Here is a 25,048-nt window from a genome sequence, read left to right as displayed (position 1 = left end):
TGAAGTTCCAGGTCTCTTTTGATCAGGTATTCCTCTAGCCATATAGAATCATAACCAACATCGTTGCACCTGAAAATAGAGGAAATGAATCCAACTTCGTATGTATATTTGCCGATGACCAACTCGGGTCCGATAATTCAGCCACAAAACAATACTGGTGACTCTATAAGCCCTTGCGATTCGGAATATCGATGTATTGAATGTAAGCCCATGCTGTCTCAAAACGAACATAAAAGACCACTCTCCCTACCAGCATTCCGACCCTTCACTGAAGCATCCCAATCAGGTAAGGGTTTATCCACCGAGGGGCAGAATAATAAGGTAGCTAGCGCGGGGCATCCATATGATTCATCCTCAGACAACTTCTTTTTTTCCCTAAACCACCCAAAAACAATCGCAATGGCTCTTTCAAACGAGGAGAGACTCGGCCTCATTAAGGAGAACCTCGCCGAGGTTCTCAACCCCGAGATCATCGAGGGCATCCTCGCCGAGGGCCGCAACCCCAAGATCTACTGGGGTATGTTCAATCCTCCCTTGCGCGCCGGCGCCAACGAAGCCAGACTGCTAACATTGGTACCCAAGGCACTGCAACCACCGGTCGACCTCACTGTGGTTACCTCGTCCCCGCTGTCAAGATTGCGCAGTACCTTGCTGCCGGCTGCGAAGTCACCGTCCTCCTCGCCGATATCCATGGCTTCCTCGACAACCTAAAGGCCCCCATCGAGCTCGTCGAGAAGCGCGCCGAGTACTACAAGTTTGTAGTCGAGTCCATGCTCAAGTCCTGCGGAGTTTCTACCGAGCAGCTGCGCTTCGTCCTTGGCAGCTCTTACCAAAAGACCTCCGACTATGTCATGGACCTGTACAGACTTTCTTCAGTCGTGTCGGAGCACGATGCCAAGAAGGCTGGTGCTGAGGTTGTCAAGCAAACCGGCAATGCGCCTTTGAGTGGCCTCATGTACCCTCTTCTGCAAGTGTTGGATGAACAGTACCTCGACTGCGACGTTCAATTCGGTGGTGTTGATCAGAGGAAGCTCTTCACTGCTGCTACCGAGTGGCTGCCCAAGCTCGGATACCGAAAGGTGCGTCCTCGATATCTTGCGACCATGGTATGTTACTAATTTGCAATTTAGCGTGCCCATCTCATGAACCCCATGGTTGCTGGCCTTAACGGTAACAAGATGAGCTCCAGTGACGAGAGTACGTGCATCCTAAGCATCTATTGCGGCATGCGCTGACAATTTATTTCAGACAGCAAGATTGATCTTCTGGACTCCCCTGAGGCTGTGACCAAGAAGATCCGCAAGGCCGAGTGTGTTCCCAAGGAGGTTGAAGGCAACGGTGTTCTGGCGCTCGTAGAGTATGTCCTGCTACCTGCCTCCGGCTTGAGAACAGGAACCCGTGAGTTCAAGGTCGAGAGACGGGATGCCGAGCCACTCGTCTACAGTGACATCAATAAGGTCCACGAGGATTACCGAAACGATGTGGTATGTTTTTTCCTAGTCTGAGGACTGCGAATTGAGTTTTGCTAACACTCTGCTTCAAGTTGACACCCCAAACCCTGAAGGCTGCAGTGACAGAAGGCATCCTTGCCCTGATGAACCCCATTCAGGCCGATTACCAAGCCTCCAAGGAGTGGCAAGAGGTTACTTTGAAGGCCTACCCCCCACCCGTGAAGAAGGAGAAGAAGGTCAAGAACCTGGGAACACGATTCCCTGGTGGCAAGGGTGGCAAGGGTGGTGATGCGGCTGAAGTGACAAAGAAGGCCGAGGACCTTACCATCAAGGACGTTCAGGAGCAGTCCCCAGCTAACCCAACCGCCTAAGGATTTACGAGAACATAGACTAAAGATAAACTAAAATGGGAAATGATTATGATTAATTAGGAATAATATCTAAGGGTTAGGTAAAAGCTAGGACCTTATGATTCTGTCATGAAGCTGCCAAAACCACTCAAATATCTAAGGTCCGAATGATACTAGATCGATGAAGGCGACTTCTTGACAAGCTTGAATACCTACTAACTACCTAAACATATATGGTTGCAAAGCGTTGTTTCAACGACTTGATTTAGAAACTAGATTGTAATATATATTGAAATACAGTTATGGAATTATAAATTAATGTCTTCTTAGACCCCCTCTCGACGTATCGTCGTTCCACGACAGAGTTTACCGCGTTTATGTCCGCTAGTATGTACCTAGTTACTCTATATACCTACCCACTAAGAGGTGATATGTTTATTGCTCATCCTCAAAGCAACAAGCATCGTAGACGGAAAAGTACCATGAGTCCCGAGCCTCGAATCCCAGAGCAGAGACACTGGTCTTGTAGAGCTCGCACTGGTCACTTGTAGTAATACCAATGGCCTTGCACTCCTCATTCGCTTCACAACTAGCCTTGCATGCTTCGAAATCGTGGTCGTAAATAGTATCAAGGAGCATGTTATCAGCGTTGGTGAAAAAGCCTGTCTTGCCGCAGGTGAGACTGGACTTGTTTGCACAGCTGGAAGTGGAAACCTCGGATGCTGTGGTTGAAGCTTGAGATGTGGTGGTGGCAGGCTCGGAGGAGGTGGTTGTGGGAGCGACAGTAGTCTGTGGCTCTGCAGAAGTGGTTGAAGGAACATCCTCAGCTTGCGAGGTAGTTGAGGGAACCGAAGTAGTGGTGTGGAAAGTTGAAATAGCCTCTTGCGTGGTAGAAGGAAGAGAAGATGTGGTCTCCTGAACAGCCGTGGCAGAATCGATGGTGGTGTCAGTGTTAAGAGAATCAGAAACGGTAGACGTAGACTCTTCAGTAGGGTGACCACTTGTAGTGGTCTCGGTCTTTTCAGAACTGGTAACCTGGGTAGTGGTTGAAAGAGAAGCCACGGTCGCAGACTCGCTCACAACATCGGAGTATGCGGCAGAAGTCTCGGTGGTAGGTTGGGCATATGCGGTGGTAGAAAGAGAAGCTTCGGTCTCGGACTTGCTTGCAGCATCGGAGTATGCAGCAGAAGTCTCGACGGTGGGCTGAGCATATGCAGTAGAAGTTGCTTGAGACTGGATCATGGAGCTTAAAGGACGATGAGGTCTGCAAGGACCAGCTTGAGCTCCAATGGCGAGACCAGCCACGATGGCAGTGATGATAGTGTTGAGTGAAGGCATGGTGGATATGGTAGATGGAAAGTAAAGTATAAAGTAGAAGTGAATAGATGAACAAGTGAATGCTGATGATGATGAGATATCCAACAGTAAAGGAGTGAACTGGAGGCTCTCTATATAGTAATAAAGAATGAACGACTCGTTTGCACAACAACAAAAGCCAAAACGAACTGATATCGCCCTTGAGGGGATACAGGCTCCTTTAAAAGGGAGTTTTACAGGACTACCACCACCGCTACCGATGCACAACCCTCAAGATTGAATACAATAGACGCCCTGTTCCGAAACCAACGACCCCATCACGCTCCTTCAGCTCGGTCCCTTTTTGGTGGGAAGAGATTAAGTTCTCCATCTGAAAGACTGTTTGAAGAAACCACTTACACAAGTTGACTCTCTAGCGCCATGGCAGACGTCGAGAGTGGAGGACGCAGGTCCCCAAAGCTAAGCATTGAAAGAAAGATGGCCAATTATTGACTCTCAAAGAGGGAGAGGGCGCCAACAAAGGGCGCTATCCCTCAAGGGAAACTCGTCTGTCTTGTCTTTCACCGAGGGTACCGGAAATAAATGGCTCTTTTGTCTTTACCATGTTGGATCGCACAGCGCTAACGTTACAGGGGCTTTTTGTACACTGGTGATCCAAATCTGAAGATGTTTGTTGAAACGTTGTCCAGATGTGTAGATCATGATCTGCAACGTTAAAAAAACATGACAGATTTACGTAGCACCCATGCAGTATAAGGCTGAACCAAGTTGTTAATATGGAACTTGGTGACATCAGGTGCTACTATATCTACTGTACGATAACAATGAGATTGCCTGGGTAGAAGCTGCTCAGACCACAATTGTTACCTGCCCACCTTAGAGGTAGTTTATTACTTTGATAACCGTCTGCCCAAAGCCGATCGGCTCAACTACCAAGACGTGTAACCAACATGCGTCAGGCAGGTGCTGTTAGTTGTTGGTCTTTGCGCAACACATAATGCCAACAAAGGCTATCCTTTCTACATTTCATTCTTGTTTGTTCTTTTAAACTGAAATTAGAATCTTGGCTTTCATCAAAATCACTAAACAAAAGTCTCTTGGACTCTTTGTCTTAGCCTTTGTTCAACCTGGTCTAGGGTCTTTCGGGCAATTACACCGTCACCTACCTGCACTACTACCAAGACGCCTCCACATCATGGGTCATGCACTCACCAACCTCCAACCTATCTCCAGAGATATTTCATCAGATATTCGGCTACTTTTGCTTACACTGCTGTGGCGAAAGAAGAGAGTATCTCCTCGAAGACCCTGCAGACTTGGCGGACGAATACCGTAAAGGACGGAAGGTGCCTGCAACGCTAAGTCTGGTCAACAGACACATTCGTGATTCTAGCCGGGACATACTCTATCATGTGTTCCTCATTGCGCCTTCGAAACCAGGCCTCGTGCGACAGCCTTCGGTAGAGACATCATTGCCTTCTTTCATACGGACTATTGCCTCAAATTTTCGTCTTGCCGTGGCCACCAAGGTGGTTATCTTTTTCTCATACACCTGAGGCGCCAAACGTTCAACTGCAAGACGCACATGAAGCTTTCAAACATGTTGCTGAAGCCAGAGGAACTCATTCATCAGAGATTTGGGATCGAAGAAAGAACCTGGCGCCTTGCCGTGATGGTTTTCTCCAGGATCTGATATTCAGCAAAGCTTACTTGAGGTGCACTCCAGAGGTAAGAGAGCGGCACGCGAACACTCTGGCGACCGAGTTGTTATTTATTCTTATCGATTTGTTACCCTGGCTTCCACACCTGGCTCTCGATGTCTCGGTTCATCAAACAGTTGATCAGATAGAAGCCCTCAAGGCCCTGGGGGTCTCCGGAGGTTTCGAATGAGTATCGAGTAACTCAAATCCATCATCTCTTCCTGTACTGGTCAACTAGGAACCTTTACGTACGAGACTTCGAACATAGTCGCCCGCCACATCGATCAAAACTCCCCTTTCATGATACAAGCTCATGATGCTATCAAGGCTCTTGAAACACATAATAAAAGTCTCGAGTCGCTCCATCTTGACCTCCGTATCCGGACTCACGTGAGTCGGGATACAAAGATTGGGCCAAAGCCAGTTCTGAAATACTTCACAGCGTTGCAGAAACTCTTTATCAACACTGACGCAGTATATAACACCCAAAGCCTTGAGTCACAGTTGTCCGATGACGTGTCACTCGCCCAATTTCCCCCTCCCAACATTGGTGTCCCTTCATCTCGTGGAACCCGACATCCCCTTCTCTTCTGAACGTTTACAGAAAGGACTGGTAGGCCTCGCGGATCCGAAGAGGCGGGATCCGAGTCTACTTTCCAAGCTCAAACAAGTGACATGCGACACCAAGAAGATATTCGAAGAACAATACACCAAGAATGTGCTTTCCGAGGTTGGGGTTGCCCTCACTTACAAATAGTTCCCGAGGCCGGATTGGAGCTACGATTAAATTCCCTTTTCAGTGTTGCTAGATGACTATTGGGAAGAGGCGGTCCCGTTTGTTGCTATGCCCTTACCAAGTCTGATGATGATTTGCAGTTAGTCAGAGCCTGACTCAACCGCAAGACGCAATGTTTCTTCTGAAACACAAATAGCAGTTTATAGTCAGTATTGAAATCTTTCCTCATGTATGTATGAACCAAAGCCGTGAATGTTTTGGAGCCAAGAAGTAAACCCCGAACAAGTGCTGAGGTGAGATGGATCCAGACGAGCCCCTGCTGCAGGACTCAACTGGTACTTTGGTTGACATGAGGATTAAAATTTAGGGGGCAACTTGCTTTTTGTTTATCTGTACAACAAAACGACCATCAGTGGTTGGGATTTCAAATGCCACATAGTAACGGAGTATCCGTACTCATTGCCATAGGAGATTGATTGACAGTACTAGACCCCTGAATTAACCCAGGAACGATGTTCTGAAACGTTCAGTGCCTCTAAAATTAGGTTTCCGTCCCCACCATTTACGAAGGACAGCAACATCCCCTCAGGGGTACAGGCCAGGGCAGTCCATAGGAGGACCTAGAGAACCCAGGTGGTTGGAAGAGCCTAAAATCCACTAACAAAGGCAAGCTGCCCAGTCAGAGGCCTCTGAAACTGACACAAATACCGCTTCCGTCCGTTTCTGTCTTTGGCTGTGGCTGTTGACGTTCCAGTTGGTCAACAGAAGAGTACATTCCGTACCTGGCTGACGACTTTCAGATTGGCGATGACAAGGGAAGGAAACTTGGTCAGTGACGTTGAGTTCCAACGGGGCGTTGAAATATACAAGCTGGATCACCGCTACATAACGAAAACTTATTGCTCTGGCTGTGCATTGACTTTGATCCATGTCCAATGGATAGCTCTTGGGAAAGAAGAATGGATACGGAAATCCGCATGGGCTCAATCATCGTGTTCAACGTTGTCCGTTCCATCGTCCCTTCCTCCTGGTCTAACTAACCGTCCACTGTGGATTCGCTAAACTCGGCTGCTGGAAGGAAGGAAAGAGAGACATGATCCACCCTCTTGCCAATTCCATCATGATTCTGTCTACAGAGGAGTTGTTGTCGCTGCTTTACTCTGTACCCAGTACTTAATTACCAGACTCTTTCTATTCTCATCTTGGCTCTTCAACTTTGTCTCCTACATATCATCACCAAAACCAGCTTCCTTCGTCGTACTGATATGCATACGAAAGGAGTCCTTGCTCATTAGCCCCCAGACGTCACCACCAATACTTACAGCGGATGTCAATGCCAACCAAGCGCCAAAGCCCGAGCCAGCGCCAGCCACCTTCAAGCTAACAAGACAAGCCATCATCCCAATTTCACCCACACAAACCCCAGTTCGCAAGATTCCGGTCCAGTCAATGCCCTGCTCGTTTCTCCCCATTCAGCCTTGCTTGTCCTTGCCAGCCGGTGTCAGTGTCAGCCCAAGCCAAGGGACAGAAAGTTCGACGAACCAAAAACCAAGCTCAAAAACACTGCACCGTACTGTCCATTTTTCTCTCTATCTGTTCATAATACGCCGCAGTCTTAGTAGCTTAGGTGTTCATGCTTACCCCCGATTTGGGATCCCTGATTCTCGCACAACAATAAATCCAACTTCTCAACTCTACTGCCCCTGCATCGGCAGTAGCCGTCTCACGAACCCAGCCTACGCAAGACAGAGACACGCAGCGGATACGACAAACGGCGATCATCTGTCTGCACAACACCACACCAACGGCCACCTCCTTCGACCGACATTACCCCTAAATCCACGACGATCGCGACGACATCCTCCGTCACGCCCGCCTTCACGTCGACCGTCACATTGCGAATCACTTATTCGCAACCCCCCCACCGCTACAGCGAACGAGCTTAGGGCTCTGATTCTTGCTTCAACACAAACAACAACGGGAACCGCATAACCACGACATCAATCGAAGGGGCTGGACAAGGCAAACCATCATGCCGGGGTTTGCTGATTCCTTCTGGTCGAGCGACTACGCTGCAGGACTAGGTGTTCTGTTCACCAAGCTGCAACAAGGTGTCCATGAGAACAGACAAGTTCTGACTATTGCACGTCTGCGTGCCGAGGCCGAGGAGACTTATGGCCAGCGCCTTAGCGATATTGCTCCTGCTGCTGATAAGGTTGCCGGTGGCTTCAGTCGTGATGATGGAGCTACCGTTCGTAAGGTATGTGAACATATCTCACTTCTGAGAGCGCTTGTTGCGTGTGTCGCAGATTTGCAATGCGATATCAGCGCCTTTTCGACTGAGCGTCCTAACTAACGAGGTTATAGGCTTTTGATGGCATGCGAAATGAGATGCAAGATGCTGCCCGTAACCATCGTCGCATCGCTCAGAGCATCCGCGACCTCGTCGTCAATCCTTTCTCCCGTTGGTGCGACTCCCACGAAGCTCGTATCCAAGATTCCCAAGATGAGTTGCAGGTCCGAATCAAAGCTCACGACCGTCAAGCCGAGGCTGTCAAGAAGCTCCGATCTGTTTATTTCAACAAGTGCCGATTAGTGGAGGATCTCGAGGAGGAGAATAAACTGGCTTTCCAGGACCCCGAAACCAGCCCCAAAGCTGGCCAGAACATCCCTGAAATCAAGGTCCAGCCACACAAGGAGGAGGAGCCTGAAGAAGAGGAACTTTATGAGATTGGCGACGATACTTATCAGCCCGAACAAGTCAAGAAGATTATTTCCCAAATGCTCTCCAGCATCAAGATGGGCGAGACCAAGGTGCCAATTCTGGGAACGTATCTCAACACTTCTTCCGGTTCCGATATTGTCGAATATCTGCAGCGTAGCATGGGCAACATCAACGTCGCTTATGCCGAGCGCATTGGTCAAGATCTTGTTAACAACGGTTTCCTGCGACTCATTGGAAATGTGGGCAGCACATTTGCCAACAGCTCCAAGATGTTTTACCAATGGCAATCCAAGGCTTTCACAATGGCTGGTGTCCCCGAAAAGAAATCCATCAACCGCACTTTCTCGCTTGCCTCCACCGGATCTGAAGGCGCCGAATCTCCCGTTGGAACAGTCAGCGAGTACCTCGCCAACTGGAAAGTTCTCAATAACTCTCACCCGGGCGAGACCCCGAGCCAGCGCATGCAACGGGAGGCACGTGAAGCTGACGAGAAGTACCGCGAGGGCGTTCGCAAGCTTGATGAGTTGCGATGCGAGCTTGAGGAGGCGATCCATCTCCACCTCAAGTTCCTCGAGCGATGTGAGCTTGACCGCCTTAAAGCCGTTAAGACGGTCATCCTCGACTTTTCGGGCACCATTGGAAATGTCATCCCCAGTCTGCAGTCTACTGTAGACCAGATGATGCTCTTCCAAGAGACTATTCAGCCCCAAAACGATTTGCGGTATCTGGTTGAGACTTATCGCACTGGAAGTTTTGTGCCCAAGGTTGTGGTATACGAGAATTACTACAACAAGGTGGATGAGCAGACGTTTGGTATTGATCTCGAGGCTCGTGCTAGGGCCGATAAGAAGCGAGTGCCAATGATTGTCACAACTCTCTTGACCTTTTTGGATCACCATTACCCTGATCTCGAAGGTGACGAAGCCAGGCGGGGTGTGTGGCTGTTGGAAGTTCCGCTGTCACAGTCACACAGTTTACGTGCCAAGGTCAACGACGGCAAGCCTGTTTCTCCTGATGTTTTTGACGATTTTGATATCCCCACGATTGCTAGTCTGCTCAAGATCTACCTTCTGGAACTTCCTGGTAAAAAGACCTTTCCACAGACTTGAAGCGCAACGCGAACTAACATTGTGTCAGATTCTCTGGTCTCCTCTCATGTTTACGAAATTATCCGAACTATTTACTCCACTCCCTCTACAGATGCTGATGAGTCTTCCCGTATCGCTGCTCTCCAGTCTACTCTGTCTCAACTTCGTCTTACCAACATTGCAACACTCGATGCTTGCATGAACCACTTTACTCGTCTTATCGACCTGACCTCTGCTGATGAAACCTATGTTGCATCACTCGCTAGTGCCTTGGCACCTTGCATCTTGCGACCACGGACTGAGACGTCTCTCACCATGGAAGAGAAGCATGCGTACCGATTGGTTCGAGACTTGTTTGCCCACAAGGATGCGATCTTTAGTGCCCTCAAGCGCATGTCCATGGTCACCCACTCGACTTCCGTAGGTAGCAACAACAGACCTCGAGCCATTAGCACCGACGAGAGCAACCGCAAGGCCCTCATGGAAGAGCGGAATAGGGCTCTGCTTGAAAAGGCCAGCGCAAGCCGAGGCCGTGATAAGAGCCCTGCCCCAGGCCCGCGCGGTCACCGCCGGGATCGTAGCACAGGTGGACCAGAGACCCGGTTCCCCATCGCAAGCCCAACAGCAGCGTCGGCTGTTGACCGACACCGTACCAGTCTTGGTGGAGTGATCAAGCGACAGAGTCTTGAGGTTCCCGAGCCCGATAGCGCTACACCTGTCAACGGCGAGGCAGAGAAGGACAAGTCTGATGCCGACTCAGACAAACGTGATAGCCGTGACAGCACAGGACGGACACCTACCAAGTTTGTTGGCGGTAAGCGAGTTCCTGTGGTGCCGTCCACTCCATCAACTCCGCCTTCAGACTCGACTCGTGGGGTCCAACTTGAGGATGCTCCGATGGAAGACTAGATGTACGCCACGGAACCGAGTTACAGCCCATGGTCGAAGGACAATCTTTTGGTCCAACCGGATGCAATTACGCCTCCATCTTGAACGGAGTTGGGAATTGGTACATAGCGAGGCTGAAGTTATAGAATGGAGAGGGTCGGGTTTGAGGCAACGTCGAACGACTCGGCCACATGACCTACACCGTCATGTGTATGTGTTAATGGAACATGAGCAAAAAAGAATAGTCATTGCACTTTTTTCTTTGATCTTTGGTTTCTGGATCTGGTCTATTTTTGTATTTATGCTGTATCATGATATGACGGCGATTCCCTATTCGTTAAGAGACTTGTTTCAAATACGTCTTGACATCCTACAGTACGAGATAGTTAGAGCGAATACATTACGACTTGATACGAGGAATGAAGTCAAGATATTTTGATGCTTATTATTTGTTCAGCTTGGTTTCCCTCTTCCTCCTCGTGTCTGAGTATTCCTTTTATGCTATCAAATGCTTGTTCGGTCTTGTAACCGACTTGTATCCATCCCATCACTTCCTCATGCCAGGGTCTCCCTATTCATCTTGAATCTCGACGGCGCGCGGGGCCTTCTTTTTCTTCTTCTTTTTGGCCACAGCCACGTCGGTCCCAGACGCAGGGGGCTCGACGCCGCGAGCACTGCTATCATCCCCGCCTTCATCTAGAGCCACAACACGGGGTGTCTTCTTTTTCTTCTTTTTGGGCTTGGCCTCTTCACCCTCTGCTCCTTCGGCGGTAACGTCCTTCTTTGGCTTCTTCTTTTTCTTCTTGACGACAGTACCTTCAACGTCAACACCTTGCGCCACGTCGATACGTTCGTTTGCGCGCTGCATTTCGAGACGGAGTCGCTCGACTTCCTTCATAGCCTGTTGCATCTCGACGTCTTCACGCTGCTGCTGTTCGTAGTCGAGGCCAGTTGACGGTTGTCCCTCCAGGCTGAAAGATCCAATGCCGCTTGAGTCCACGCCGAGTAAGCCCTGCTTTATCTTGGTCTTGGATACCCTGGGCTTGGAAAGACTGTCTGAGTTGTTCTCTGAGTCATAAGATCGAAGACCTCCACTTGCGCTGCCCTCGAGGGTTTCGTCGGCGGCGATAACAACCTTTTGTCGTGGTTTCGGCTGCGGTCTTGGAGGCTGTGCAGCAGGAGTCCCGGCTCTTGATAGATCCAATTGCATGATAGGTATAGAGTCTATGTCCAGATCGGGGCCGTTGCTGCTCTGAAGGATGTTGTGGATAGGAGTTGACGTGCGGGGAGTCTCGTTGCTGGGGATATAAAAAGGATCATCTCTGTTGCGTTCAACACGTTCTGCCTTTCTCCTGGCAACGATATCCGCGTCCAGGTAAGTTTCCTCGTCGGCTTGTTGATAGGAGCTCACGTAATCCTCTTTGGGTTCGGCTATCCTACTAATGGCCGGCGCAGATGATTCGATGCTGGTAGGCGGGGGCCTTTGGTGGTAGTATGTTTCGAAGTCATCCGACTCATCAGTCGCTAGTGTGATAGAGTCGGCTTCTGATAACAATTTGGCCAAGTTTGCATGGATCGGTTCATCCAGATCCAGGCCTGATGGCACTGGAACGTTTAGTTGGGCATCTTTGGATACCGAGTTAAGTTCCCAGCCGTTGAACAATGAGGGGATAGCCTGGGTTAGAAGTAGCGGCGGGTCTTGGTCAACATCATCTGTTGAGGCTGGCTGAGACGAAGCAGCCTCAGCTGTGAGCTTCAGTAACTCTGTGAACTCGACCGCTCGCTCTTGAACCTCAAGACTAGGGTGCAATGCCAGGGGCTCAAAGACATGGATGATGCGTGCCATAAGGAGTGATATCCTCGACTTCCTTTCTGCTGTCCATGGCTCACTCTCGTCTCCAACTATAGTCGCAAAAACCTTGGTGACGGCTTGCAGGGTTGTCGTTAAAACGTCAGGGGTATTTGTCCGGGGAATAAGCTGTAGCAAGCCGTTCAAACCTTCGTCTGTGACAGCTAGCTGTGAGGCGTATTCACCCATTATCCAGGCTACTGATTTTAGCGCACCCGAAGTAATGCTATATCCTGGTGGTGTGTCGGTATTGAGCTGGCTGAGGATAATCTCTGCTGCTCTCACAGCTGTCGATCTCATCACTCGAACCTTGACAGCAACGTTGCGCAGCTCGTCACCAATTTTCTCCGAGACATTCGCCCTCGCCTTGTCCGTTGGTCCTGAATCGTCATCAACCTTGCGAGGTGCCGGTGCCATGCGGACAAGTTGTGTTAGAACGTCGATATACCAGTCAAAATCCAAAACACTTGAGTAGTTGTCCTTTGAGCACATGCCTAGAATCCTTCCGATGACGTCGATTCGATAGTCGTCAGGCAAAGGAATCGATTCAGATTTAGGCTTCGGGATTGACTCTGCGTACTCGTCCTCGGATTCATTGAAATCGGTAGGGGGTGTCCCCGGCTGAGACTTGTCCCGGCTTGGCATGGATAACTTGAGCTGCTTCATGAGGCGGCTGACGATGGACATTAAGTTATCGCCAGTCACCATGCCTTGGACTAGGTCGAGAGCTTGGATTCGGATAGTGATGTCGGGACTGTCAATACACTCCAGAATCACATCCTCCTGCTGAGATACTAAATAAGGATGTGTTGTAACAATCTTGTTGAACGCTAGTAGAGCAACATATTTGACTAGATCTGGTCAGTTCTTATTCCGGAATTGACACTGCTATACTTACGGTTGGGATCGCCATCTATCATGATCATGCCTCGTAATTTGTTAACACATAGTGTAGCGATTTCATCGGTGCCAGAATCATCGGAGTTCCCTAGAATACCACCTTGAATGATTCCGTTGATACACTCATACAGTAGAGACATGGCGGGGGTCGTCCTAATAATATTGGTCAGAGGAGGCAATAACTTCCTCACTAGCCGCGGTTCTAAGGGCGTTAAAGTAGCGAACTATTTGGGAGTCAGTACAGTAACGAATTGATAACAACGACAATGCACGCACAAGTTTGATGAGTTTGATGGCCATCCAGTTATTACCACCATCAACCAAAAGTTCGAAGAGTCGAGGAGCCAAGGGCAGGAAGTCATTCGGTCTCCGCCAACCAAGCTCGCAGACGACATTGACGATGGCTGCTGTGACGCTTGGATCCTCGTCAGGGTCCATGAGTCGCTCCTTGATCTTGGGCCATGCCGCGCGAAGAGCTTCGGGGTATACTAAAGCGAGACGATAAAGCGTCACCAGCGTCTTTTTTCTAATATTGGAGTGACTATGGCTTAGTCGTGGTAGCAAGTCTTGAAGCGTTGAGAGAGCCAGAGATGGAGTAATAACGTGAGGAAGAGTCGCAATGGGGAGAGATATAACTGTCGGTGTCGTCGTGCCAAGGTCCTGAACAATCATGGTTAGCGAAACTGATATTGAGGAGCACAATCTGCCGTCAACGAACCTTCTTCAGCAGATTAGTAGCCAGCATCAGAACCTCGGTGTCGGGCCTAAAACTCTGGACAGCTCCCAGATATCCCACTCGTTTCTGGTGGTACTTGGGCGACGACATGACCTCGAGCACATGAAACGACGCCCACGACATGTCATGCCCAACCATTTCCAAGTAGATGAGCTTCAGAAGAGCCGTCGCCTTAAGATCTAACCACCTAATATTAGTGACTAGCCTCATCCATGTGGCTCTACCAAGGTATCAAACGAACCCATATCCTGGCTGCGAACTTCGGCGCGGCACTCCTTGAGACTCTTCTGGATGTACTCCTTCTCATTGCCCTTGTGGTTCCGTAGCCCCCGGATGAGGTCGTAAAGTGACTTTTCAAACCTGCGCGCAGCATAGTCAGCGCTTGTCCAAGATGTTGATATTCAGAGCTTCGTTTCGGCCTACATGTTGAGAAGCTGCCCCGCGAGCGTGGGGCCGACCGTTGGACGAGGTGCTAATGTATTTAGGTGATAGGGACGTGGTCTCAGGAGCTTCGCAAGGGAACGATCGAGCGGCGCATTTCGTATATAGTATTATCGGTAGGAGGAGGATGCTCTTGTCAGCAGCGAATGGGGTGGGTATCGCGTGCTGTCAAGATGCGATGTTATGGGTTGGTGTTGAGTACGTATCTGCAGTAGCATTAGCTCAAACATGACGGAATCAATCCCCTACCGCCGACCACCCACCGCCCTTGACTCGGCAACCAGGACGGCCCGAGCTGGGGAGTCTCTACAGCAGTGTGGTCCCCTAAGAGCTTAGCCGGTTATACTGAGTTAGGTGGGGTCGGGGACTTGATTGTGACCCATGGAAACCTACTCTTGACTCAGTCTAGCAGAGCCTCAACACCATCATAGATTTTATTACTTGACTATTTTCCTCCTCGTCTCGACGATCCATTCTTTAATTTTGGACCATGGCCTTTATAAAACGGTGACGTTTCGATATCAACAACTCAATCGTACTTTTGGCCTCTTCTAATGGCCCTTCGTTTCCTTCCCCGTCGAGCCGCTGTCGCCCGCTCATCGGCTTCCGTATCAAACATCACGAACCTCACTTGCGCCCCAACACATTTGCGCCGCTCTTTTATCTCTTTTCCCTCCTCAGAACCTCAAAGGCTGACCGCCCACCGCATTCTGCCATATCCTTCTGAACCTCTTTACGATCTCATTGCCGACGTCGACTCCTACTCTTCTTTTGTTCCATACTGCTCCCGCTCTCGAGTAACTCGCTGGTCTGATCCTGACTCAACCACTGGGCAGCGGTATCCCACACTCGCCGACCTTCATGTTGGTTGGGGGGGATTTGACGAAGTCTTCACAAGCCGACTGCGCTGTGTGCCAGGCCAATCTGTTGAAGCCGTCAGTGGAGAGACTGTTCCTGGAGGGACAGGGCCTGATGCATCGGCCGTTTTCCGGAGTTTAGTGACACGCTGGTCCGTAAAGTCAATTGCTGGACCGCCTTCACCACGTACCGAGGTTCATCTTGCCATTGACTTTCAGTTTACCAACCCCCTCTACGGCGCTGTAAGTGCGGCAGTGTCGGACAAGATAGCAAGCATGATGATAGAGGCTTTCGAGAAGCGAGCGTTTGAAAAGTTGAATACGCAACGAAAGCTCTAGAATCACGTAAGCATCATCCTTGCGTTGGCCCATCTCAATGCCCCTCCCCTCTTCATATTACCTACTTCGATATTCAAAAGTTTTTATGTAGGTATGTATAATGTCTCACTCACACATAGACATGGTAGCTGAGCAATCACGACCCCATCACAATAAACAAGTCAATACTCTAAAATTAAACAAATAATTCTGCATACTCCAATCATTCTACATAACGTGTGTCTAGAACAGCCGTGTCTATCCAACGAGCTGGTCCACCATATCCAAATCAAACGTGAAGCAAAAAAAGAGAGGCGTCATCTCTGCGCCAATACCCGAACTTTGATCACTCCGGCTCTGTTTCTGCCAAAAGGATATCAAGTTCCCAACAATGGATCGTTCGTTCTCTCACCCCTAGTATCGTCTTTCGAATCGTAACATCATACTCCGATCCACATGCATATAGGACAATTTGTGACGCCTTTGCGATATGAAACGCTAACCATGAGTTGGGAAAGGACCAAAATTCCGCTCTCGTTTTTTCCAACTTGTAAAGCAAACAAAATAAAAACAAAAAAATAGTTTTCCAAATCAAGCCGGCAGCCGATGCCGGTGAGGTATCTGCTAACAAGTAAAAACTTTAATAAGACAAAACAAAATTGCATATTCATCTTCTCATGAAGCCATAAGCGGTGCCTCTCATTTCCTGCTAGACCTAAACATAATCTATTAGTATTTTGCATGATTTATCCAAAGGGGAGCCAGGAACTTACCTCTTCTTCTGGGGCTTGCCGAACAAGAATCCAGCCATACCTGAACCGTGGTCCTTGGATGTCTTCTTGGACTTGCTTGACTTGTTAGGCCCAGGATTGACAGTAACAATTTCAGGTGGTGGCCCAGGACGCATGTCTCCATGCCATCCCGGAGGTGGTGGCATTCCTCCTGGTCCTTGCATACGGCCATGTGGAGGTAAACCAGCTGGTCGCATACCTGGGGGCATGCCCGTGCCCATACCCATTCCCATGCCCATGCCCATGGGGCGTCCACCAGGCGGGATAGGGATAGCATGGGGGTGCTTAGGTCCAGGCATCTTTGGTCCCAACTGAGGTAGCTTATCCATCGGCCACATCGTCATAGTAATTGACCAGTCGGGTTGGACCACCCTTTCCCAGACAGAAGGCAAGATGATCTCGCCATCAGGGGCGATGAGGTCGTAATGGCCTTCCATGACATGAGGGCCCAAGACATCAACCTGCATAAAAGCCTGCTTGATAAGATCTTCCATACCCTATATGAATGTTAGCGGCGAGGCCTTTTCGTGTGGACAGAATGTGCGTTACTTACCTGCCAAGTGGCGCATAGGTGGAAAGGGAAGCTGAACTTGCGACCTACGGCGTCTTTGAATCGAATTGGAGCCTTCTCCGCGGTCTTGTTGCTTTCCTCAAGCTTGGCCTTGGTCTCCTCTTCGATCTTTGCCTTGAGCTCTTCAGCGGCCTTCTTGGCAGCGGCCTCGGCGGCAGCAGCTTCTTCAGCCTTCTTCTTTTCATCTTCGATCCGTTTGAGAGTGTCCGCTTCGGCCTTCGCGCGGGCGTCCTCTTCAAGCTTCTTAAGCTTTTCAGCCTCTTCGGCGGCCTTCTTTGCGGCATCTTCTTTAGCTTGCTGCTCAGCTCTCATGAGACGCTCAGCTTCCTCCTGTGCCTTCTGTGCAGCAGCGGCCTTAGCTGCCGCCTCCTCTTGCAAGGCCTTCTCGAAACGCACGCGCGCAAGCTCTTCAGCCTGTTTACGCTCTTCCTCCTCTTTAATTCTCCTCTCCTCAGCTGCCCTCAGCTCAGCTTCGAACCTCAAGCGAGCCTCTCGCTCGGCTCTGACTCGCTCTTCAGCTTCTCTCTTACCACGCTCCTCGGCTGCTTTCAATTCAGCCTCATACTTTAGGCGAGCTTCCTCTTCGGCCTTGGCTTTGGCTTCAGCCTCTGCCTTGCGCTGTTCGGCAGCTGCCTTCATCTCAGCTTCGTACTTCTCACGAGCATCCTTCTCAGCTTGTGCACGAGCTTCAGCCTCTGCTTTTCGCTGTTCTTCGGCCGCCTTTGCAGCAGCTTCAAACTTCCTCCTGGCATCTTCTTCGGCCTGGATCCGAGCCTCAGCCTCAGCCTTTCTTCGGTCTTCAGCAGCCTTCATCTCAGCTTCAAATCTGAGTCGGGCCTTCTCTTCAGCCTCTGCCATGGCTCGAGCATGCTCTTGCGCACGCTTTTCCTCGGCCTTTCGCTCGGCTTCCATTCTTTCCCGGGCTGCCTTCTCTGCCTCCAATCTAGCTTTCTCGATTTCTTTCTTGGCCTCTTCCTGAGCCAATCTCATATCTTCCATTCTTCGATGGAAGGCCTCCTCAGCTTCTTTTCGGATTTGTGCTTCTGCCTCTTTTTGCTTCTCGGCAGCCTTGACCTTTTCCTCCATAGCTTTGAAAGCAGCGATCTCGGCTTCCAATCGAATCTTTTCTGGGTCTTCCTTGGGAGGAGCTGGCGTCGCTGGTTTAGCAGGTGGCTCAGTGGGGGCAGGAGGTGGTGGCGGCGAGCGATGTTGTAGCTGCATCCCGCTCATTTGAGCCTGCAGACTGAAGTGATGAGGCTGTACGGCACCGTAGAAACCGTTTTGCGGTGGTGGCTGTTGTTGATAAGGCATCATGTCGAACATGCCTCTGCCTTCTCCACCATATCCAGGAGCACCGTAGGGGCTGGTTGGATCACCGTAACCACCGAATGGCACCATCTGGCCATTGGCAGGGTATCCTGCTCCCATATAAGGTGCCATTTGATTCTGGTAACCGGGCTGTTGGCCTCTGCCGTACATTGCGCCTGGGTGAGGAGGGCGCGCCGCTGCCGATGGATGTCCATATGCACCACGGCCAATGGGCGCGCCATATCCATAAGGATCCTCCAGATTGGCGGTGGGTGGCGCTGCACGATCGCGCCGCTGTCGACGGACAGGTTGTCTGGGCTCCTCTTCAGGTGAGTAAGGATCCTGGGGAGGACCTGGTGGTTGACGAGTCTGTAACTGATGCGACTGGTGAGGCGGCAGTTGACGAGAAGGTGGCTGGTGGTGAGCTAGCTGTTGCTGCTGCTGAGGGGGAAATTGGTGTTGTTGTTGTTGTTGTTGTTGTTGTGCGTATGGGTGGTGAGAAGGGAGTTGGTGCTGACGCGGAGCCGGTACGTGATGGCGATAACCCTGATCGTGATCGCTTGTTGAAGCCGAGTCAGACGGGCCAAGACCGTCGTCGTCGTCGTAGTCGTCTTCGTCGTCGTACAGGTCGTCAGAACTATAGCCCTGGCTGCCTGTTTCTTGAGAAGAGTCGTCGCTATAAGTAGTGTGCGATGAAGTAGACGTCTCAGTAGGGCGACTGGCTGAAGTTGGGGCTCTGGAGGAGGGGCGTTGTTTGAGCCTATTCAAAACAAAGGTAAGCCAAGTGACTAGGCAGAATGCGCAAGAAACAAAGCGTTGATGTAAGAGAGACAAGTAAATAAAACTAATGGGGGCGCAGTCGAGACAACGAGAAGGGTGGATATGAGAGAGTGAAGAGGGGAGGGAGGGGAGGAACGCAGGCGCATGAAGATATGGGAAGGACGGTTGGTAATGGAGGGAGGGACACTCACATTGCAAATACTTGGGTGGGATGCCCTCTGCCCACGACAATCAGTAAGAGAGAGCCGGAGCAAAGGCGCTGAAAGTAAGGTAGGAAAGAAAGAGGGCAACAAGCACAAGCAAGCGTTCAGCTGACCGAGCAGAAACAATGCCGAGCAGCCCCCAAAGCAGCAGAGGGAACGATGTGGGAAACGGAGGACGAGGTTTGTTGTAGCCGCAGTGCACCTCAGTAGGCAGAAAAAAACACACACACAACGGGAAGCGTTGGTTTGGTACGAGGGGCGAGGAAGAACTGAACTTGCGCAACAGGCGTCGAGTGAGGGGTCGTAAATTTGAATTGGTAAGTGCGCCACTTAAAGATGACGAGGGCGTGACAGGCGAGAGGTCGGCTGGTCACGAAAGCAGCGTAGTGAGACGGGGGAAATGCCTGCTTGTGAGGTGAAACTGGGTGCGGACTTGACAGAACGAGAATCGAGTGATGGTTGCTTATGGAGGGTACCAAAGTTGTATCTAACGTAGCGAAGCAAATAAAAGTGCTGTACGGCGCACGTTAAGGATCAGGCGCAAAGAGCCCAGAGTAGTGTGGGCGGGGTGATGTGGATTCAGGCGGCGGCTGCGAGCAACGGTAGGATGGAAGAGCGGCAGAAATCGATCGGCGGTGAGGGGTTCCAGATCGTTTACTGATGGGTCACTGGACAAAACTCCGGACACTATCTGGGATAGATGTTAGAAAATGGATGCAGACATTATTATTCCCAAATGTTGAGCGTGGAGAATCAGCTGTTGTCTATTGCAAAACAAGCATCAACAAGAGACTTCCCCGGAGCGATTCAACTGGAACGACGAACGAACGACCGTTGTATCGCAACGGTGAAAGCTTGTTGAACCAGAGCTGTGGGTGTGTGTGTATATATACACACTTAATTATTGGGTGTGTTCGTACCGTCTAAGTCTTTCAAAAGAAAGCCAACTCTTGTGGTCACAGTATGCCAATGTGAACCTCATAGGCTGGGGAAAATGCTGTCTTCGACTAAAACACAACAATAAGTTAGTAAAATTGGGCACGAGGTGAAACCATTGTCGAGACGAAAATCATAAACGACCAATATCCTGACTGGCTGGGATCTCTCTCCCTTGCATGAGCCCCGAGCAGCATAGCGGCACAGAAATATTTTTCTGCGAACCCAAGTCCCCATTTGGCACAGCGGTCTAGGCAAGATGTTGTGTGTGGTCTTTGGCTTTGCCCTAAAAAGATAGTATGGATTGGACATCAACACAGCAGTCGAATAGCGACGTTTCTGTATCGTGAATCCGAGCCATGTGTTTCTCAACTGGACTTGCTGGGCACCAAAACCTCGTTCTTGTCTTGTCAGCCGCCCTTGACCTGGACCTGGACTAGGCTGGACTAGGGAACCCTGGTTCGTCGCCCTGTTGATGGAGTCAATGGGGACCCTGCTCAAGCGTGCTGCTAGGGCTCTAGCGCTCGTTGGGCAGGATGCTTGGGCTAAGTCCATCAATTTGAGTGGTTGTGTTTGGAGCCGTTGTAGTCCTTGGCTCACCAAACTCCCGGTTTATCCCAGGCTTCCGCAACCCGCCCGTACCCATTTGTGCCTGTCAAGTCGTTGTTCCCTGTGCCCGTTCGCGCTCGTCTTTGTTGTAAGTCGGTGCTAGGGCGTTAAAATTTTGTGAAAGCGGTTGCCCAACCCTGTGTGGGGGCTAAAAAAAGACGAGTGAGTCGTCAGAGCCCAATGATATCGACGTCTATGGGAGGACCTGGAGTTGTCGCAAGAGTGGTTTCGATGTTACAATAGGTAGGTACTGGACGTGGACGTGGACGTGGGCGTAGACGTGGCATCGGCGGGAGAGAACCGGACCACAACGAGGTACGAAAGGCCTTAGCAGCATTGCCATTGCATTGCGTAGCATATGCCGTAGGGTAGCGGGCATCGTCATGAATGTCATGCAGTCATTGACTTGCTTCCTGTTTCTGCTAAGCTACTGCCGGGGCATGTTTGCTTGCTGTTTTGACATGACCAGTCGTGATCACATGGGCCATATTTTCTGGAGTTGAGCCCACCCCCAGATGCAACCTAGACGAGACAGAACAAGACAGGATGGAATGGGAGGACGGGATGTTCATGCGGAGAGAGAAACCATTGCTGAGGAAAGGAATAAAGCAGACGCCAAGTAGAAAGCCATTACATACCGTTTCGATATTGGTATCTTGAGATGTCGATGCTTGATAGATCTGATAGAAGCGGTTCGATGTCAAATAAATATCGTCCAAGATTATTCCCGTCAACAAAACAAAAGTATGATTTTGTGTGAATCGGCAGTGGACAGTTACCAGCTTGTTTAGCGGGTACTTGGGGAAGGTGGTGGGGTGGGTTTAATCAGAGCTGCCCGAAGCGTGCAAGTCAACAGTGACTTTCTGTGTAGACACGAATCGTTTCAGCAACAGATGGGTAAACAGACGAAATAAAAACCAAGATTTAGGTAGGGCAGTGAATCAGTCAATCGGTCAGTCAGGTAGTAGTAGGCTAGGGCACACAAGACGAAAGAACTTCTTTCAAGAGAAAATGTTTTCTTTTCCAGTCGCACGCACAACGAACGAGCAGAGAACGAAAAGAAAAAGGAAGAAGGAAATCGAGCAAAATCGAAAACAGCAGCCAAACAAAGGCAAGAAAAGGAAACTTGCGTTTCAGTTTAGGGCCAGAACTTGCTGGTTTGGACTCTGGCTCTGACTCTGACTCTGACTGTTCAGCTGGGCTGAAAAGGATCCATGGCGGTGCGCTGCAGCCCAACGTTACGCAACCTCCAGTCAAGATGCACAGATTCAGTTGCGTTGCCGTTCCTGTTGCTAGGGAGGCAGACGCCGAATTCCAGTGGATATGTGGCTAAAAGCCGTTGATTCATTGTCGTCGAATGATAGACTTTTGTTTCTCTGACCGCTAGAATGATATCGTTGTCTGTTAGCGCCGAGGGAGGCTTTGAGAACCGACAACTAAACACCACAGAGTAGCAGTCGGCAGTATCCGTCTGGAGCTGTCACGTTCCAAGTCAGGTATCAGACACTACCAAACCTTTGACAGCAGTATCATGAAACTCGGTAAAGCAGCAAACAGGTCGCCTGTTGTTCCGCCTGAGTGACCTGGATGTGACTGTCGTTCTGTTCGACAAAGGCTGTGCAACGGCATTAGCCAATTATCCTTCAGTCTTTGTCCATTTGCAAAGCGAAGAAATCGGAACGGACCGAGGCGCAGGTGTCGCTACCCGGAGCAGTCAAATTTCCATAAGCGGTGATACTGGATACTGCTTGATGCTCAATCATTAAAGCAAATACACGGCAGATAAAAGGACGAGGAAGAAACCTGAGGCACTGGCAAACTGCAACCTCCTTATATCCCCATTTACTGTCATTTTTAGTTTTCCTTTTGCCCTTTTCCCTTCCGTCAACCAGGACGAAGTGATCTCCTCGCCCTGCAACTGTCCTCTTTAACCCGCTGCCCTCCATTCTGCGACTGGCTGACAAGAGAGATTTGCGCCCCATCTTGAGCGTTGAGGCCCGATAGTAGGAACCTAAAGCCAGCTCATCATGAGACAGCCAAACAAGGTAACTAGGGCGTCGCAACAGCGAGTAGTTTGCAGACAATAGCCGTTGTCTCGACTCTAGAGAATCATAACATGTTCAAACTCTAACCGAGAGTTGCAGAACTTAGCCAGCATGCAATCTCCATAAACTGCTTCTCACATTCACACATACTAGCCTCAACTTGATACCACCCAACTAAGAGTATTGGACATTGAATATCAGCACTTACGCCTTCCCGCAGAGCCTCCGCCATCCAGAGGTGGCCAAGTGTACAGTGGCGAAGGTATTTCGAGATTAACGACATGTTGAGTTTAATTTGACACCCTACAGCTCCGTATTTCACCATTTGTTCATTGAATGTCGGTCAAGCAGCCATGGTCGTTCCGGGTCCTTAGCAGTGATGTTTGCTTTTGGATCAGTTCAAAGCAGCAAACCCTAAATTAGAAGCGACATATAGGGTGTATCGGCCATCCTCCCCGTTTGCATCATGTCGGTTCTTCTGCAAGACTCCGCTGTTCGTTGGCGATCCATAAAAAGCGGCCATCACGAGCCGCCAGGGGAACAAACATGATGCTACGCATTCAACGTGGAGACAATCCACTCTTGATTTGCGTGTCTCGATGTCGATGTTATTAACCACGATGCGACAAAGCTAACCGAGGTACCATGCTGTAGTCCCAATGTTCAACACTGGTAGAACTCGACGCTCGCATATAGCCATCACGTATGAAGGAAGGCAAGTCGCTGATGAAGATAGGTAAATTTCTGCCTAAACGTCCAACGAAGTCAGCAGAAGCATTGAGAAACCCCAATCCTGCGAACTCAGCCCATCTCTCCTGTGAATAAACTTGATCATCTTCCGTTTAAGACCTGGGTGGACCCCACCAGCATGTCCTTGTATGGCGCCACGTGCTGTATGCCCAGCAATGCCCAACTCAGCGTTGCTGCCTCCACTTGTAAGTCTTCGAGGGCCTGGAAGGACCGCCATAGCCCATGCTGTGCATGCTCTGCCACTTCAGTCTTCGTAGGCCTCAGACTTGTCGACAGTAGGAAACGAGCTAATCACGCACCTCATCCGATGGGAGGCATCCTCTTGGCAGGCTTGTGTGCTTATCTTCACCTTGTGCACACTATTTTGGGGTCACAGCATCTACAATGCAGCATCCTAGCCATATCATTGGGTCTAAACCCTTGCGTACATGATCGATCACCGGACAACCTCTGAAGACGACTTGTCAAGCAGCTCCCGCGCAGCAGCAATCTCATCTGCATTGTACCCCTGCCACAGAGGTTCCTGAGCTCCGTATCTGCGGACGATCTCTGCTAGCTTCTGGGTAGCCGCCTGGTTCAACTTCTTCAGGGTATCTTGATCTGGTAGGGAGAATTCGTCTTCTTCAGGCTGCTGCTTCTTGAACTTTGTGGCTTCAGCCAAGATTTTGTCGGTGACCTTCTTCAGACCGTAGTATCCTCGCAGGTAGTCCTCGCAAAGCTCAATACTTCGGCAAAACCGCTTCACTGAGTTTGCAAGATACTTTTGAGGGGATCCATCACTTGTCTCGTTGGCTGCCATCAATGTCACCTCACCCAACTTTGCGTGCAACTATGGAGCCATGTCAGATGTGGTTCGTCATGAGGAAAGGGAAGTAACATACGTTCCACGCATTTGGTGCTAGTACAATGACCTCTTCTAGGGCATAGATAGCTTGGGAGTACAGGCCTTGTGAGAGGTAGAGATCCGAAAGCTCTGCCCAACTCTCAGCATCTGTAGGGTTGAACTCGAGCAACGATACTAATGACGAAATCGCCTCAGGCGTCTTTCCCATAGATCGCAAAAGAGCTACTCGTCGCTTGGCGATATACTTGTGTCTGTCAGTACAACGTCTTGGTGTCCGCAAAGCAACATGCTTACAATGTTTGTTCCATCCTGTTGCAGGATATCCTCGTATTCCTTTAGGACTGCAGACAGTTCGTTGTTGTTTGTTGCCTCTGCCTCTTTAATAAGGCCCTTAAGTGCCATCACACGCTCGTTCTCGCCTCCGAATCGCAGGATCAATCTTTCCAAGCACAGATGCGCTGAATCGTCGTCGCCAGTTTGAAGACATGTGACAATAAGGTTCTCATATATGGTCCATAGCTCGACAGTCTCAGCCGCTGAGAAGAGAGACACAAGAGGCGAGGCTGAGAAAGCCTTGGGGTTGCCCTTCAGGATGGTGGGAGCTTGTTGCGCCAGATGGAGAGCTTCGGCTGGCGATAGCTGGGCTTGCGGTCGAGCGAGCAAAGTAGCCATGTTGTCGCTATGGGGTGAATCTGGTCGTTTCGATGTGGTAAGTGATAATTTAGAGGTTGCGTAGTTGTATCACTTTGATGTGGGCGGCGAGAGTGTTTGGGTTGATGGTTAACTTCACAATGATACAGCTCAATTGGACACAGGAGGCTTGATGCTACGTGCACCAGCTTGACCAGCTCGTTC

The 25,048-nt window shown here is 50.1% G+C and overlaps 7 protein-coding genes across 7 annotated transcripts, besides 2 other annotated features; 3 read left to right on the top strand and 4 right to left on the bottom strand.

Moving 5' to 3' along the window:
- Positions 1 to 399: 399 nt before the first annotated feature.
- Positions 400 to 1,822, top strand: FPSE_09398 (uncharacterized protein; the record flags this gene model as incomplete). The annotated part of the gene is made up of 5 exons (XM_009262515.1): positions 400 to 517; positions 583 to 1,079; positions 1,131 to 1,197; positions 1,249 to 1,484; positions 1,544 to 1,822. The coding sequence occupies 5 exons, from the start codon at positions 400 to 402 to the stop codon at positions 1,820 to 1,822; spliced, it is 1,197 nt and encodes a 398-aa protein (XP_009260790.1).
- Positions 1,823 to 2,236: 414 nt separating this feature from the next.
- Positions 2,237 to 3,139, bottom strand: FPSE_09397 (uncharacterized protein; the record flags this gene model as incomplete). The annotated part of the gene is made up of 1 exon (XM_009262514.1): positions 2,237 to 3,139. One exon carries the CDS (start codon positions 3,137 to 3,139, stop codon positions 2,237 to 2,239), a length of 903 nt encoding a protein of 300 aa, XP_009260789.1.
- Positions 3,140 to 7,586: 4,447 nt separating this feature from the next.
- Positions 7,587 to 10,276, top strand: FPSE_09396 (uncharacterized protein; the record flags this gene model as incomplete). The annotated part of the gene is made up of 3 exons (XM_009262513.1): positions 7,587 to 7,814; positions 7,922 to 9,362; positions 9,417 to 10,276. The coding sequence occupies 3 exons, from the start codon at positions 7,587 to 7,589 to the stop codon at positions 10,274 to 10,276; spliced, it is 2,529 nt and encodes an 842-aa protein (XP_009260788.1).
- A 550-nt stretch (positions 10,277 to 10,826) lies between these two features.
- On the bottom strand, positions 10,827 to 14,800 carry FPSE_09395 (uncharacterized protein; the record flags this gene model as incomplete). The annotated part of the gene is made up of 6 exons (XM_009262512.1): positions 10,827 to 12,898; positions 13,003 to 13,228; positions 13,281 to 13,664; positions 13,723 to 13,919; positions 13,982 to 14,100; positions 14,721 to 14,800. 6 exons carry the CDS (start codon positions 14,798 to 14,800, stop codon positions 10,827 to 10,829), a joined length of 3,078 nt encoding a protein of 1,025 aa, XP_009260787.1.
- On the top strand, positions 14,736 to 15,377 carry FPSE_09394 (uncharacterized protein; the record flags this gene model as incomplete). The annotated part of the gene is made up of 1 exon (XM_009262511.1): positions 14,736 to 15,377. One exon carries the CDS (start codon positions 14,736 to 14,738, stop codon positions 15,375 to 15,377), a length of 642 nt encoding a protein of 213 aa, XP_009260786.1.
- A 678-nt stretch (positions 15,378 to 16,055) lies between these two features.
- Positions 16,056 to 20,591, bottom strand: FPSE_09393 (uncharacterized protein; the record flags this gene model as incomplete). Its single annotated transcript, XM_009262510.1, has 8 exons — positions 16,056 to 16,071; positions 16,130 to 16,644; positions 16,701 to 18,786; positions 18,998 to 19,065; positions 19,240 to 19,496; positions 19,839 to 19,878; positions 20,171 to 20,490; positions 20,546 to 20,591. The coding sequence occupies 8 exons, from the start codon at positions 20,589 to 20,591 to the stop codon at positions 16,056 to 16,058; spliced, it is 3,348 nt and encodes a 1,115-aa protein (XP_009260785.1).
- Positions 18,480 to 18,510: a microsatellite.
- Positions 18,617 to 18,649: a microsatellite.
- Positions 20,592 to 23,347: 2,756 nt separating the features above from the next.
- On the bottom strand, positions 23,348 to 24,865 carry FPSE_09392 (uncharacterized protein; the record flags this gene model as incomplete). Its single annotated transcript, XM_009262509.1, has 5 exons — positions 23,348 to 23,585; positions 23,649 to 23,708; positions 23,790 to 24,178; positions 24,231 to 24,437; positions 24,488 to 24,865. The coding sequence occupies 5 exons, from the start codon at positions 24,863 to 24,865 to the stop codon at positions 23,348 to 23,350; spliced, it is 1,272 nt and encodes a 423-aa protein (XP_009260784.1).
- Between the last annotated feature and the right edge of the window lie 183 nt (positions 24,866 to 25,048).

The sequence above is a fragment of the Fusarium pseudograminearum genome, chromosome 4 (genome assembly GCF_000303195.2).
Source record: "Fusarium pseudograminearum CS3096 chromosome 4, whole genome shotgun sequence".
Lineage (NCBI taxonomy): Eukaryota > Fungi > Ascomycota > Sordariomycetes > Hypocreales > Nectriaceae > Fusarium > Fusarium pseudograminearum.
This window is presented reverse-complemented; position numbering and strand designations above follow the sequence as displayed.